A 14,674-nucleotide genomic window follows, 5' to 3' on the forward strand; every position below is an offset into this window, starting at 1 on the left:
CGGGAATTTAGTACTCTGTAATTTTTTTTAAGTATCAAAATTTGGCAAAACTCAAAAGGAAGAGTTGCATTGAATTACGTATTACTTACAAATTTCGTAATATTCCGACCCGTCGTTCGGTGTCAGGGTGAGGCTGTTTGTCAGTGCGCCCTCGCTATAGAGGGTACAGTTTTTCTCATCCGAGTATTCAAACGAAACACAAGTCTGTTCCCCGAGACAAAGCAGAGAACAGTTGCCCGCCGTTTCCACATGTTTGTAAACAGCCGTTCCGTTGGCATTGAGCGTACTGTCGGCCGTATGATTGAAGTATTCCAGCGGATCCACTGCAAAAGAAGGATGAAGAAAGCATTTTATAAATACTCAGAAGTTTAAACTATTTCCTATGCTAGTAATTATATTAAAAAATCCTCTCTTTAATTCATCTGCCCATATTCAATATATCCATGCAGCCACAAAACTATTTTTTTTTAAATGTCATCTTTGAAATTAGGGGTGTATTCAGGATTTCAAAACAGAAGGACTGAATATTGTAAAAAACAATCGCAAAACTAGCCAAACACAATGTACATAAATGGCAGATCCGAATTGTTGCTGTTGCGATGGACTGAAGGTTTCAATGTTGAGTAGTTCTCACACGTATATTTTCAATTTCGGTGGTGAGTGATTTTATCCACACACGTAAAAGAATCATTACAAGTGGCCAAAACTTGAAATATATAATTAAAACAACCATTTACACTAAAGAAATACAACTAAAGTTATTTCATGAAATTAATCTTCCGTATTCGCGTGTCTCGATTATTCAAACATACAGACCTACGGAATTATGGAAATCATGAAAGCATTCTCGTAGCAGTGACGCAATTTTATTTCCCAGAAAATGGGTACCGGTTTTGTGCGTTTTCCATTCGGGTTGAAGCCAATCCCCTAAAAGGGTGGGGGGGGGGGATCTTGGTGCCTTTCCAAAAAAGAAAAAAAAAACGAAAATTGTGACAGCAAATGATGCATGCTGCACTTTACTTAGTCTATAATCTAGGTCCTATTAAGCAGGTCCACAGGCAAGGTTGAGCTGGTTACTACTTTTCATATTTTGAGTGGGGTTGCAAAGGGGTTGTGGGAGGAGGAGGGGGGTAATGTACACCTCCTCCACCACATTAACCATCTATTTGTGCCTGGAAATTATGCTTTAGCACGAGCTCTGAATTCTCAAGTAAAGATATTATTCTTAATTATCTAAAGTTGGGTGTATATTCCATTGCTTCTTGCCCTCGAAAGGCAGATCTGTAATGAGTCACTACATGTGACGGTCAAGCGGAGTTATTCGCCAAGTGGATTTCTTGATTCGAGACAATATTATTGACCTGAGGTCACCGTATTTAGCAGCTGAGAGACTCCGCTATCTTCTTTGGGTTCATGCTTTACTTGAATATTAGCGACTAAACTTGTGACTTAGGTTACATCACTGCTAGAGAGAAATGGAAGATGTATCCATGCTTTCAACGACTCCTTACCAAACCATTTCCTTTGTGGAGTCTGGAGGCATTTAATGTTGTCTCCTTCCTCACAGACCATCGACCTCTTCCTGACCCCAACCTCCTCGCACGTGACGGAACATCCTCCCCAGTCACTCCAAGAGTTCAGAAATTGGCCGTTAGCTGCGAAACAGATGTTAGTAGACAAGAAAAAAAATTGATATTCAAACTAGAAAAGGAAATAGACACCAAACAACTGATCAAAATTGGTCTGTATGGAACGTTTACATGAAAAAATACATTGATACATTGCAACTTATATTTTTTCAGTTGACAATTGAACAATTCTTTTCAGTTTTGAAGAAAAACTTGATCTCCACATATTGCACTGCCTGAGTAAAAACTAAATATTGATACTCCCTTGGTTTCATGGTTTGGTTTAACATGAAATATGGTAGTTCTTTTCTTTTATATTCACGAATACTAATTTTGACTTATCGATTGTTTCTGTGAATACAAATCCATTAATATGCTAACAGAAGCTTACAGTAATGCACCTCATCATGGTAGATTTGTGAGGTGTATTGTTTATTCATTTGACCTGTCTATATAAGGTCAAACCTTAAAGGCTTACTTGGCTCTCGGACTCCATAAAACTCCAGTCGTAAGCCGATAGTGTTGTTCCATGTTTGAGGTTCTATTTGCACGTATCTCACTCCGATGATGTGATCCAGGCTGTGCCTTACTATGCTGCTACTGTCCATGTTGGCTTGTATTAACTGTCAAGTGTAAACAATGAATATGTAAATAGTAGAGTATGAATATTCATTAATGACTCACAGAAATAGATAGGAGAATGACAATGACTTAAAATGACATTCATCCAAACTATGTGATCCAGGCTGCGCCTTACTATGCTGCTACTATCCATGTTGGCTTGTATTAACTGTCAAGTGTAAACAATGAATATGTAAATAGTAGAGTATGAATATTCATTAATGACCCACAGAAATAGATAGGAGAATGACAAATGATTTAAAATGACATTCATCCAAACTATGTGATCCAGGCTGTGTCATACTATGCTGCTACTGTCCATGTTGGCTTGTATTAACTGTCAAGTGTAAACAATGAATATGTAAATAGTAGAGTATGAATTATTCATTAATGACTGACAGAAATAGACAAGAGCATGACAATGATTTAAAATGACATTCATCCAAACTATGTGATCCAGGCTGTGTCATACTATGCTGCTACTGTCCATGTTGGCTTGTATTAAAGGAATTGTCTGGTGGAAGATTTTGATACATTGTCCTTGTAGTTATTATTTTTCTCTTTCTAACCATGTAAAAATTGTCCCCATTCGACGTTTTCTTCTTGTAGAAATCTGGTTTTCAAATTCACCAGTTTCTCACCAAAAGTACCGTTTGTTCGAACGCTTCAATATGGTGATTGACGTAGTGCTTGCAGATAGGCAAAACAGGCGACTTGAAGTTAGCACTCCCAATTCCGCAGCAAATAAACTCACGTGTAAGCACATTGGATTGCCTCATATATATAACGTACATACTCGCGAACGTATATATACTACGATGCTCAGTTGGTGTACTTGTATAGCGTTACACATAGTACACTCACACTCAAACCACAGTTCATTAACTGTTCTTCGAAATCGCTGAAATAAACTTCACGGATCAAATTAATAGTAAAAGGAAACTTGCAAAGTATTCGTTAAACCGAAAGATGAAACTTGGCGGAATCGATGTCATCGCAGAACTGTCCGATTGTAAACGTTAGAGTAGCCTATACACGCGAACATTCTTCGCGCTGGAGCTGGATACCGCGATGTATAAACAACGAAGAGCCTGCTGTTAAAACTTATCTTGTGTTACACAAAGACCACGAAACCACCGATCTACTACATATATGGCGGCTTAAGGAGTTTTTTAAATCATATCTAATTTATAAGAAATTTCACCGGAAATTATTGAAGAAATTGATCGAATCGTTGTCAGAGCAGAATGTAGCACTGAGAAGCTTAGGCTTCGCAGAACTGTCCGATTGTCAACGTTTGAGTATAGCCTACATGCGAACATTTTTCGCGTTGGAGCTGGATAGCACGATGTATAGCCTGAACAACTCAGAGTCTGCTGTTAAAATTTATCTTGTGTTACACAAAGACCACGGAACCACCGATCAAGTACATGGCGGCTTAAGGAGTTTTTGAAAACATATCTAATTTTTAAGAAATTTCACCGGAAAGTAAGGAAGAAATTTATCTGTATACAAACGCTGTTTTTGTTGTGATTACCGTATAGGTACTGTGCGGAGGGTGGGTTATGACGCAATCTGCTATGGCAGAGCTGACGTCACGTATTGTAATGTTCAAATAATATTTGAAATGTCTATCCATAACGATTAAAAAATCGTTTCTCTGTCAAACGCAACATTAGCGTTCTCATACTTTGACAACATGTTTGCAAAATTATTTACTATTTTTTAAGGTAACTTCTTTGGGCCACCAGACAATCCTTTTAACTGTCAAGTGTAAACAATGAATATGTAAATAGTAGAGTATGAATATTCATTAATGACCCACAGAAATAGATAGGAGAATGACAAATGATTTAAAATGACATTCATCCAAACTATGTGATCCAGGCTGTGCCTTACTATGCCGCTACTGTCCATGTTGGCTTGTATTAACTGTCAAGTGTAAACAATGAATATGTAAATAGTAGAGTATGAATTATTCATTAATGACTGACAGAAATAGACAAGAGCATGACAATGATTTAAAATGACATTCATCCAAACTATGTGATCCAGGCTGTGCCATACTATGCTGCTACTGTCCATGTTGCCTTGTATTAACTGTCAAATGTAAACAATGAATATGTAAATAGAAGAGTATGAATATTCATAAATGACCCACAGAAATAGATAAGAAAATGACAATGACATAATATGACATTCATCCAAACTATGTGATCCAGGCTGTGCCATACTATGCTGCTACTGTCCATGTTGCCTTGTATTAACTGTCAAATGTAAACAATGAATATGTAAATAGAAGAGTATGAATATTCATAAATGACCCACAGAAATAGATAAGAAAATGACAATGACATAATATGACATTCATCCAAACTATGCCGTACCATACTGGCACTGTCCATGTTGACTACTTTTATGAATATTCAACGACAATGATATAAAATGAATGTATATCATACACTATTGCTACAGTAAGGTCCATATTGCCTTGTCTTAAATGGCAACAGGAGAATATAAATATTCAATGTGACCGATTGATTATTTAGCAAAGTGACTACAACATGTCTGCATCACAAACCACAAACTCCTTGCAAAGAGAAAGGAGTTTTTCAGATTTGGTGATATACCAATCTTGTTTTTTTTATTATTATTATTATTATTAACATATTCCAATCATTTATCCACATAGGAATATAATATTTCTACAAACAAGTTGCATTTTGATGAAGTTCTATACTACAGAGAACATTGGCAGCTATGAAAGCTTAATATTCCAAATGCATCAGGTTTCAAGTGTTAACCACACACACAAGAAGAAAGGATTTAAGTACAGACAATATGGTAACGTTATACATGACTGCATCTGCCCTGTCCAGATTCCAAACTGTCATCAACTTTCTTGAGTAAGGTTTTAGCCAGTGAAGTTAGTTAACCATTCATTCAACAAACATATCTCAAGGTTGAGGACAAGATATTGAGAAGGGGTTTTCAACTAAACATTGTGGAATAATTTTCTCTTCAATATATTAAAGTTTAACATTTGCGTGACACCAGCACATCTCGAGAAGAGATAGACATCATAGGCGTAGGAGCCCCCCCAACCAAACTTTTTTGTGAAAATTCGGGCAATATGCTGAGAATTTTTCGGGCACATACTGAAAGAAATATAATTTGCAATGTGTTTTGCAATGGTTAAATTTATGTTATTATTATCATTATTATTGTAAAGACTTCCCCAATAATTCTAACCAATATGGAAAGGTAATAACACAGAAACTGATTGTATGTTATTGGCATGCGATGTAATGACCGATGAATGCCTATATGATATGCACCTTAACATGTTGAACGCATGGAGCGTGCGGAAAATTTTGGTTATATTTTCGGGCATGTCGTTACAGCTCCCCCAAATCAAATTAGGCTCCTACTTCATGGTCGCAACTGTTTGACGTAAAGGAGGCGATAAGATGGGTTTCTCACCTTCCATTCCAAGCTGTCTTCCTTGTAGTATGCCCAGGAGATACCGTCCGTTGAATACTTCATGAAGAAACCGGTCACAAAACTACCACAGCAGGGTATTCCCTGCGTGGCTATTCCTTTCAACGTGACCGGACCGCCAAAATCAACCTGATATAGACCGGGAAGAGTGGCCAAATGTAAAACTGTTCACAAATTTGGTGGAGAAGTTTAACACAGACTGCCTGTACATCAGGTGGGAATGTAAGCTCAGTGGTTAACGCAGGTGCCTTTCAATCATAAGGTTCCGAGTTTGAGTCACTCCAAGATTAAAGTTACAGAGTTGTTGACAATTCATAATCATGGACGTTAAAATATGAATGTAAGAGACTGACTTCGGTCAGCTTGCGGCTTTGATAAGCCAATGATGGCCTCCTAGCGAGTTCCTGCTTGCAGGAGGATTTAAAAAATACATACATCAAAGCTTTTGTATTTACAGTCAATGTAAAAAACAAACATTTCCTAGTCCTTTTTTCATGCCAAGTTTGTTTTAGTCAACCACCATTTTTACCATACGGATACCAATGAGACCCAGAAAGTATTTATATCTGGCTCAACGTTGTGTTTAACATATTACATTTTCTTCTACTTGAACTTGTTGTAAATCAACTTTTAAAAAATGTGTTGATGTTTGATTTAAAAAAGCAATTTTTGTTTTGCTTTCTTCGTTACTTTTTGCCATTACTAAAAATTTGGGAAGTATCCTGTTGTCTCTCATATAAAAACATAATTTTAAAAACTTCAACATGAAAATAATAGCTTAAGCCAAAAATATCAAGTTGTCATGAGTGTAGCTAGGTTATCATCTGTCCATAAGTGTAGCAGTTCTACACATAATTTAGACATTTATAATTATGTAAGGTAGCAATAACATATTTCAGAAAGAAAAGTGAGAATCAAATAGTGTAATTGATGGCAACAAGCTACATGCTGATGTATGTGCTGTATACCCTGGGCTTACCCCCTCTGTCTCTGGAAATTGATCGGAAAGGATTACGGAAATCATTTGTCACTACCAGAGAATTCTCGCAACCCACAATGATAAACCATCAACGGTGTCATGATACACCAAATAAAATGCTTATAACTCCACACTACAGTTCTGTCCAAGATTTGTCGACCTCCCTGAGACTATTTCATTAAGAGTTAAGCCTCATGACGATAGACTAGGCCTGCATAGCCTAACGTTACTGTACTCACCTACAAGGCTAAATCGATACATTTTGGTATTACTTACTTACGGCTCTTGCTCAAGGCGCACATTTTTAAAGATCCCAGTGTTTTCATTTGGACAAGCAAAGAATGCCTCGGACAACCAAATATGTTGTCAAGGTTGTCCGAAGGACAACCTTGAAATTTACCTAACAATGAGCCCTACAGCAATAAAATGAAATATAAACGAACCATTATCCAAGGGTCTGTGTCGTTATTAAGAGGTTGCCACCCAACCGCATCATTTGGACGGCCCAAACGTGCTTTATTACGGTAACCACTGTTTTCACTTCCTTCGGATGACGCCGTAATTTGGGACCCAGTGATGACTATGGATTCCATTCCGAGATCGGGCCCATCCAACCCAGAGGTCTCGTCAGAATCTACGACATTGAACAAGAGAATGACCAAACATTAACTATCGCTACGATCCCCTAAAATGAAGGAAAAAGATGATATTTGTGAACAAGTGAGTTGAATTAATTAATTTCTTTCTTCCCAAATCTTTCTTTCCAAATCTGCAGAATATTTATTAATAAAGTCAACTTACGGACTGTGATCTCCACTTCCGCCAGCGATAGAGACATTTGATCCATCCACAACTGAATGCTGACATAGCGTCCTACGATGTCACATGATACCGTGAAGGCATTAGCATTAGCACTATCTGTGTCCACAATGACATCGCAGCGTCTGTTCTCTTCAGGTTGGTCACTTGGGCCCACTCTAACGACATAGGGTACTAACTGCCAGTCTGTGAAGAAATGAGTGAAAAAAAATTGTTTAAGCCTTGGCCAAGGAGGATTTATTCCCCAATATTATTAGTCAATGATGGCTGTAGTACCTAATTACACACGATAATTATTATGATTATTAATATATAATACCCGCATGGCACTACAGTGGTATCATGGTGATAACAATGCTAGAAATACACACAGTGACTATAATATTACAATGAGGTGTATTTATAGTGTATAAGGTGTAACAATGCTTGATGCCAAAATCAAAGTGTTACCATAGCAACAGGCGATCTATAAAAGTTTCATTCACATCATACTGCTGTCAAAGTCATAGCATGAAAGCTGATGAACATAATGTCAATGATATATACCAAAGCCTTCCATCTGATACATCAAAACATCATCAATGGATTGGTTGTAAAGTATCCATGTAGTACTTACAACAGTAGTAAAGTATCCATGTAGTACTTACAACAGTAGTTAAGTACCATGTAGTACTTACAACAGTAGTAAACTATCCATGTAGAACTTACAACAGTAGTAAACTATCTATGTAGTACTTACAACAGTAGTAAACTATCTATGTAGTACTTACAACAGTAGTAAACTATCTATGTAGTACTTACAACAGTAGTAAACTATCCATGTAGAACTTACAACAGTAGTAAAGTATCCATGTAGTACTTACAACAGTAGTTAAGTACCATGTAGTACTTACAACAGTAGTTAAGTACCATGTAGTACTTACAACAGTAGTAAAGTATCCATGTAGAACTTACAACAGTAGTAAAGTATCCATGTAGTACTTACAACAGTGGTAAACTATCCATGTAGTACTTACAACAGTAGTAAAGTATCCATGTAGTACTTACAACAGTAGTTAAGTACCATGTAGTACTTACAACAGTAGTAAACTATCCATGTAGAACTTACAACAGTAGTAAAGTATCCATGTAGTACTTACAACAGTAGTTAAGTACCATGTAGTACTTACAACAGTAGTTAAGTACCATGTAGTACTTACAACAGTGGTAAACTATCCATGTAGTACTTACAACAGTAGTAAAGTATCCATGTAGTACTTACAACAGTAGTAAAGTATCCATGTAGTACTTACAACAGTGGTAAACTATCCATGTAGTACTTACAACAGTAGTAAGGTATACATGTAGTACTTACAACAGTAGTTAAGTACCATGTAGTACTTACAACAGTAGTAAAGTATCCATGTAGTACTTACAACAGTAGTAAAGTATCCATGTAGTACTTACAACAGTAGTAAACTATCCATGTAGTACTTACAACAGTAGTAAACTATCTATGTAGTACTTACAACAGTAGTAAACTATCTATGTAGTACTTACAACAGTAGTTAAGTACCATGTAGTACTTACAACAGTAGTAAGCTATCCATGTAGTACTTACAACAGTAGTAAAGTATCCATGTAGTACTTACAACAGTAGTAAACTATCTATGTAGTACTTACAACAGTAGTAAACTATCCATGTAGTACTAACAACAGTAGTAAACTATCCATGTAGTACTTACAACAGTAGTTAAGTACCATGTAGTACTTACAACAGTAGTAAACTATCCATGTAGTACTTACAACAGTAGTAAACTATCCATGTAGTACTTACAACAGTAGTAAAGTATCCATGTAGTACTTACAACAGTAGTAAACTATCTATGTAGTACTTACAACAGTAGTAAACTATCTATGTAGTACTTACAACAGTAGTATACTATCCATGTAGTACTTACAACAGTAGTAAACTATCTATGTAGTACTTACAACAGTAGTAAAGTATCCATGTAGTACTTACAACAGTAGTAAACTATCCATGTAGTACTTACAACAGTAGTTAAGTATCCATGTAGTACTAACAACAGTAGTAAACTATCTATGTAGTACTTACAACAGTAGTTAAGTACCATGTAGTACTTACAACAGTAGTAAACTATCCATGTAGTACTTACAACAGTAGTTAAGTATCCATGTAGTACTAACAACAGTAGTAAACTATCTATGTAGTACTTACAACAGTAGTAAAGTATCCATGTAGTACTTACAACAGTAGTAAACTATCCATGTAGTACTTACAACAGTAGTAAACTATCTATGTAGTACTTACAACAGTAGTAAACTATCCATGTAGTACTTACAACAGTAGTTAAGTATCCATGTAGTACTTACAACAGTAGTAAACTATCTATGTAGTACTTACAACAGTAGTAAACTATCCATGTAGTACTAACAACAGTAGTAAACTATCCATGTAGTACTTACAACAGTAGTTAAGTACCATGTAGTACTTACAACAGTAGTAAACTATCCATGTAGTACTTACAACAGTAGTAAACTATCCATGTAGTACTTACAACAGTAGTAAAGTATCCATGTAGTACTTACAACAGTAGTAAACTATCTATGTAGTACTTACAACAGTAGTAAACTATCTATGTAGTACTTACAACAGTAGTATACTATCCATGTAGTACTTACAACAGTAGTAAACTATCTATGTAGTACTTACAACAGTAGTAAAGTATCCATGTAGTACTTACAACAGTAGTAAACTATCCATGTAGTACTTACAACAGTAGTTAAGTATCCATGTAGTACTAACAACAGTAGTAAACTATCTATGTAGTACTTACAACAGTAGTTAAGTACCATGTAGTACTTACAACAGTAGTAAACTATCCATGTAGTACTTACAACAGTAGTTAAGTATCCATGTAGTACTAACAACAGTAGTAAACTATCTATGTAGTACTTACAACAGTAGTAAAGTATCCATGTAGTACTTACAACAGTAGTAAACTATCCATGTAGTACTTACAACAGTAGTAAACTATCTATGTAGTACTTACAACAGTAGTTAAGTACCATGTAGTACTTACAACAGTAGTAAACTATCCATGTAGAACTTACAACAGTAGTAAAGTATCCATGTAGTACTTACAACAGTAGTTAAGTACCATGTAGTACTTACAACAGTAGTTAAGTACCATGTAGTACTTACAACAGTGGTAAACTATCCATGTAGTACTTACAACAGTAGTAAAGTATCCATGTAGTACTTACAACAGTAGTAAAGTATCCATGTAGTACTTACAACAGTGGTAAACTATCCATGTAGTACTTACAACAGTAGTAAGGTATACATGTAGTACTTACAACAGTAGTTAAGTACCATGTAGTACTTACAACAGTAGTAAAGTATCCATGTAGTACTTACAACAGTAGTAAAGTATCCATGTAGTACTTACAACAGTAGTAAAGTATCCATGTAGTACTTACAACAGTAGTAAACTATCTATGTAGTACTTACAACAGTAGTAAACTATCTATGTAGTACTTACAACAGTAGTTAAGTACCATGTAGTACTTACAACAGTAGTAAGCTATCCATGTAGTACTTACAACAGTAGTAAAGTATCCATGTAGTACTTACAACAGTAGTAAACTATCTATGTAGTACTTACAACAGTAGTAAACTATCCATGTAGTACTAACAACAGTAGTAAACTATCCATGTAGTACTTACAACAGTAGTTAAGTACCATGTAGTACTTACAACAGTAGTAAACTATCCATGTAGTACTTACAACAGTAGTAAACTATCCATGTAGTACTTACAACAGTAGTAAAGTATCCATGTAGTACTTACAACAGTAGTAAACTATCTATGTAGTACTTACAACAGTAGTAAACTATCTATGTAGTACTTACAACAGTAGTATACTATCCATGTAGTACTTACAACAGTAGTAAACTATCTATGTAGTACTTACAACAGTAGTAAAGTATCCATGTAGTACTTACAACAGTAGTAAACTATCCATGTAGTACTTACAACAGTAGTTAAGTATCCATGTAGTACTAACAACAGTAGCAAACTATCTATGTAGTACTTACAACAGTAGTTAAGTACCATGTAGTACTTACAACAGTAGTAAACTATCCATGTAGTACTTACAACAGTAGTTAAGTATCCATGTAGTACTAACAACAGTAGTAAACTATCTATGTAGTACTTACAACAGTAGTAAAGTATCCATGTAGTACTTACAACAGTAGTAAACTATCCATGTAGTACTTACAACAGTAGTAAACTATCTATGTAGTACTTACAACAGTAGTAAACTATCCATGTAGTACTTACAACAGTAGTTAAGTATCCATGTAGTACTTACAACAGTAGTAAACTATCTATGTAGTACTTACAACAGTAGTAAACTATCCATGTAGTACTAACAACAGTAGTAAACTATCCATGTAGTACTTACAACAGTAGTTAAGTACCATGTAGTACTTACAACAGTAGTAAACTATCCATGTAGTACTTACAACAGTAGTAAACTATCCATGTAGTACTTACAGCAGTAGTAAAGTATCCATGTAGTACTTACAACAGTAGTAAACTATCTATGTAGTACTTACAACAGTAGTAAACTATCTATGTAGTACTTACAACAGTAGTATACTATCCATGTAGTACTTACAACAGTAGTAAACTATCTATGTAGTACTTACAACAGTAGTAAAGTATCCATGTAGTACTTACAACAGTAGTAAACTATCCATGTAGTACTTACAACAGTAGTTAAGTATCCATGTAGTACTAACAACAGTAGTAAACTATCTATGTAGTACTTACAACAGTAGTTAAGTACCATGTAGTACTTACAACAGTAGTAAACTATCCATGTAGTACTTACAACAGTAGTTAAGTATCCATGTAGTACTAACAACAGTAGTAAACTATCTATGTAGTACTTACAACAGTAGTAAAGTATCCATGTAGTACTTACAACAGTAGTAAACTATCCATGTAGTACTTACAACAGTAGTAAACTATCTATGTAGTACTTACAACAGTAGTAAACTATCCATGTAGTACTTACAACAGCAGTTAAGTATCCATGTAGTACTAACAACAGTAGTAAACTATCTATGTAGTACTTACAACAGTAGTTAAGTACCATGTAGTACTTACAACAGTAGTAAACTATCTATGTAGTACTTACAACAGTAGTTAAGTATCCATGTAGTAGTTAAGTATCCATGTAGTACTTACAACAGTAGTAATTAAATATCCATGTAGTACTTACAACAGTAGTTAAGTATCCATGTAGTACTTACAACAGTAGTAAACTATCTATGTAGTACTTAGGCTACAACAGTAGTAAAGTATCCATGTAGCACTTACGACAGTAGTAAACTATCTATGTAGTACTTACAACAGTAGTAATTAACTATCCATGTAGTACTTACAACAGTAGTAAAGTATCTATGTAGTACTTACAACAGTAGTAAACTATCCATGTAGTACTTACAACAGTAGTAAACTATCAATGTAGTACTTACAACAGTAGTAAACTATCCATGTAGTACTTACAACAGTAGTAAACTATCCATGTAGTACTTACAACAGTAGTAAACTATCTATGTAGTACTTACAACAGTAGTATACTATCCATGTAGTACTTACAACAGTAGTATACTATCCATGTAGTACTTACAACAGTAGTAAAGTATCCATGTAGTACTTACAACAGTAGTAAACTATCCATGTAGTACTTACAACAGTAGTATACTATCCATGTAGTACTTACAACAGTAGTAGCACAAGCACTCCCTGGGGTACACCGTGACTGTCTTTACCAAGCTAAATTCACCTAGGTCCAGGGCCCACCAAGGATTAGACTCCTTCTTTGTCAGGATACAAGAGCCATCATCCCAACTCATGGTGGTGTCGCCGTCGATGGCCCTATTTGCTCGCCCGTCAAATGTCATTGAGCTCTGGTAAGCTGTAGCAGACAATGCTATGTTGCCTGAAGACACTGTGGACAAGAAGAGGAAGAATAAAGTTAAATAATCAGTGGCGGAGCATCCATACAGTCAAAGGGAGCAGAAGCCCCCCTGATGGACTCAAATGGACTGCTGGCGCCCTTTTCAGCTTTTTGCACTTTTTACTTATTCGCAATTATTGACTTTTTTTATTGCGCTCTCAAATACCTATTGACTTTTGTCACATTTTGTTGGTGTAATTTTCTGACAAAATGGCGATGACACCTATTCATTCTTCGTTTATCTGCAAATTAGCTAGGCCCGGAAAGGGTCATTTTGTTGATCTAGGGAGTATCTTTATTCAAAAAATTTCTGTAAGCTCCGCACCAACGTGTGGTGGCGCTCCGCTTAGATAGTGTCGAAAGCGCCCCTACAGACCATTCTCACCCCCCCTGACCAATACCCCTAGCTCCGCCACTGTAAATAATACATACATAAATACAGTGTAAACTCTTGGAATCCGCTTTATTTTACCAGTAGTCACTAAGCAACTGACACTCAAGTGCACTAAAACCAAATATACAAAATAATCATGAGAATGTCATAATTTTGATCAAAATGCAACCAATTGTTTCTTTCGGTAGCATGTATTCACATTTCGAAAAACTTGCTGTCCCAACTTACTAATATCCTGTATAATGAAAACCCACCTCTATGACATGTGAAATTCTAATAGCCATCGACACTGGTTCAAGATTTGGAAAAGCCAATATAACGGATATAAGTATAAGTAACTATATAAGTAACTCGTCTGTGCCATCTGTCAAAGGGGTTAATTTTCTGTTTCCATTTTTCAAATGTACCTCTGAAGTAGAACCTTAATAGATCTAAATAGCCCCACCTCAAACTTTATAAATCATACAGGTTTTGCATATTTTTTAAGCAATATTTCTTTAAGTATTTTTCTCTCTTTGCTGATGACACTTTCCAAATTATTCCCAGACATATATATATTGATGAGTAGTAAAATCAGACAATTTCTTTTTTTCTTTGGGGTACATTGATTTAAGAGAGGAGGGTAAAATGGTTGTTATAAGTTTAAAGCATTATGTTAAACCTTATTTGATGTTCTAGCATATTTGGAGGCCAA

At 35.5% G+C, this 14,674-nt stretch overlaps 1 protein-coding gene across 2 annotated transcripts in view; it reads right to left on the reverse strand.

Moving 5' to 3' along the window:
- Window positions 1-14,674, reverse strand: part of LOC139973367 (uncharacterized) — a 90,285-nt gene that overhangs the window by 60,305 nt on the left and 15,306 nt on the right. For both annotated transcript variants that reach the window (XM_071979989.1, XM_071979990.1), the window contains 7 exons: window positions 13,350-13,577; window positions 7,531-7,734; window positions 7,173-7,363; window positions 5,733-5,879; window positions 2,107-2,251; window positions 1,512-1,655; window positions 90-323 (listed from right to left, as the gene is read on the reverse strand). In XM_071979989.1, the coding sequence (XP_071836090.1) occupies window positions 90-323; window positions 1,512-1,655; window positions 2,107-2,251; window positions 5,733-5,879; window positions 7,173-7,363; window positions 7,531-7,734; window positions 13,350-13,577 (1,293 nt within the window). The remainder of the gene's footprint in view (window positions 1-89; window positions 324-1,511; window positions 1,656-2,106; window positions 2,252-5,732; window positions 5,880-7,172; window positions 7,364-7,530; window positions 7,735-13,349; window positions 13,578-14,674) is intronic.

Source organism: Apostichopus japonicus, chromosome 9 (assembly GCF_037975245.1).
Source record: "Apostichopus japonicus isolate 1M-3 chromosome 9, ASM3797524v1, whole genome shotgun sequence".
Classification (NCBI taxonomy): Eukaryota; Metazoa; Echinodermata; class Holothuroidea; order Aspidochirotida; family Stichopodidae; genus Apostichopus; species Apostichopus japonicus.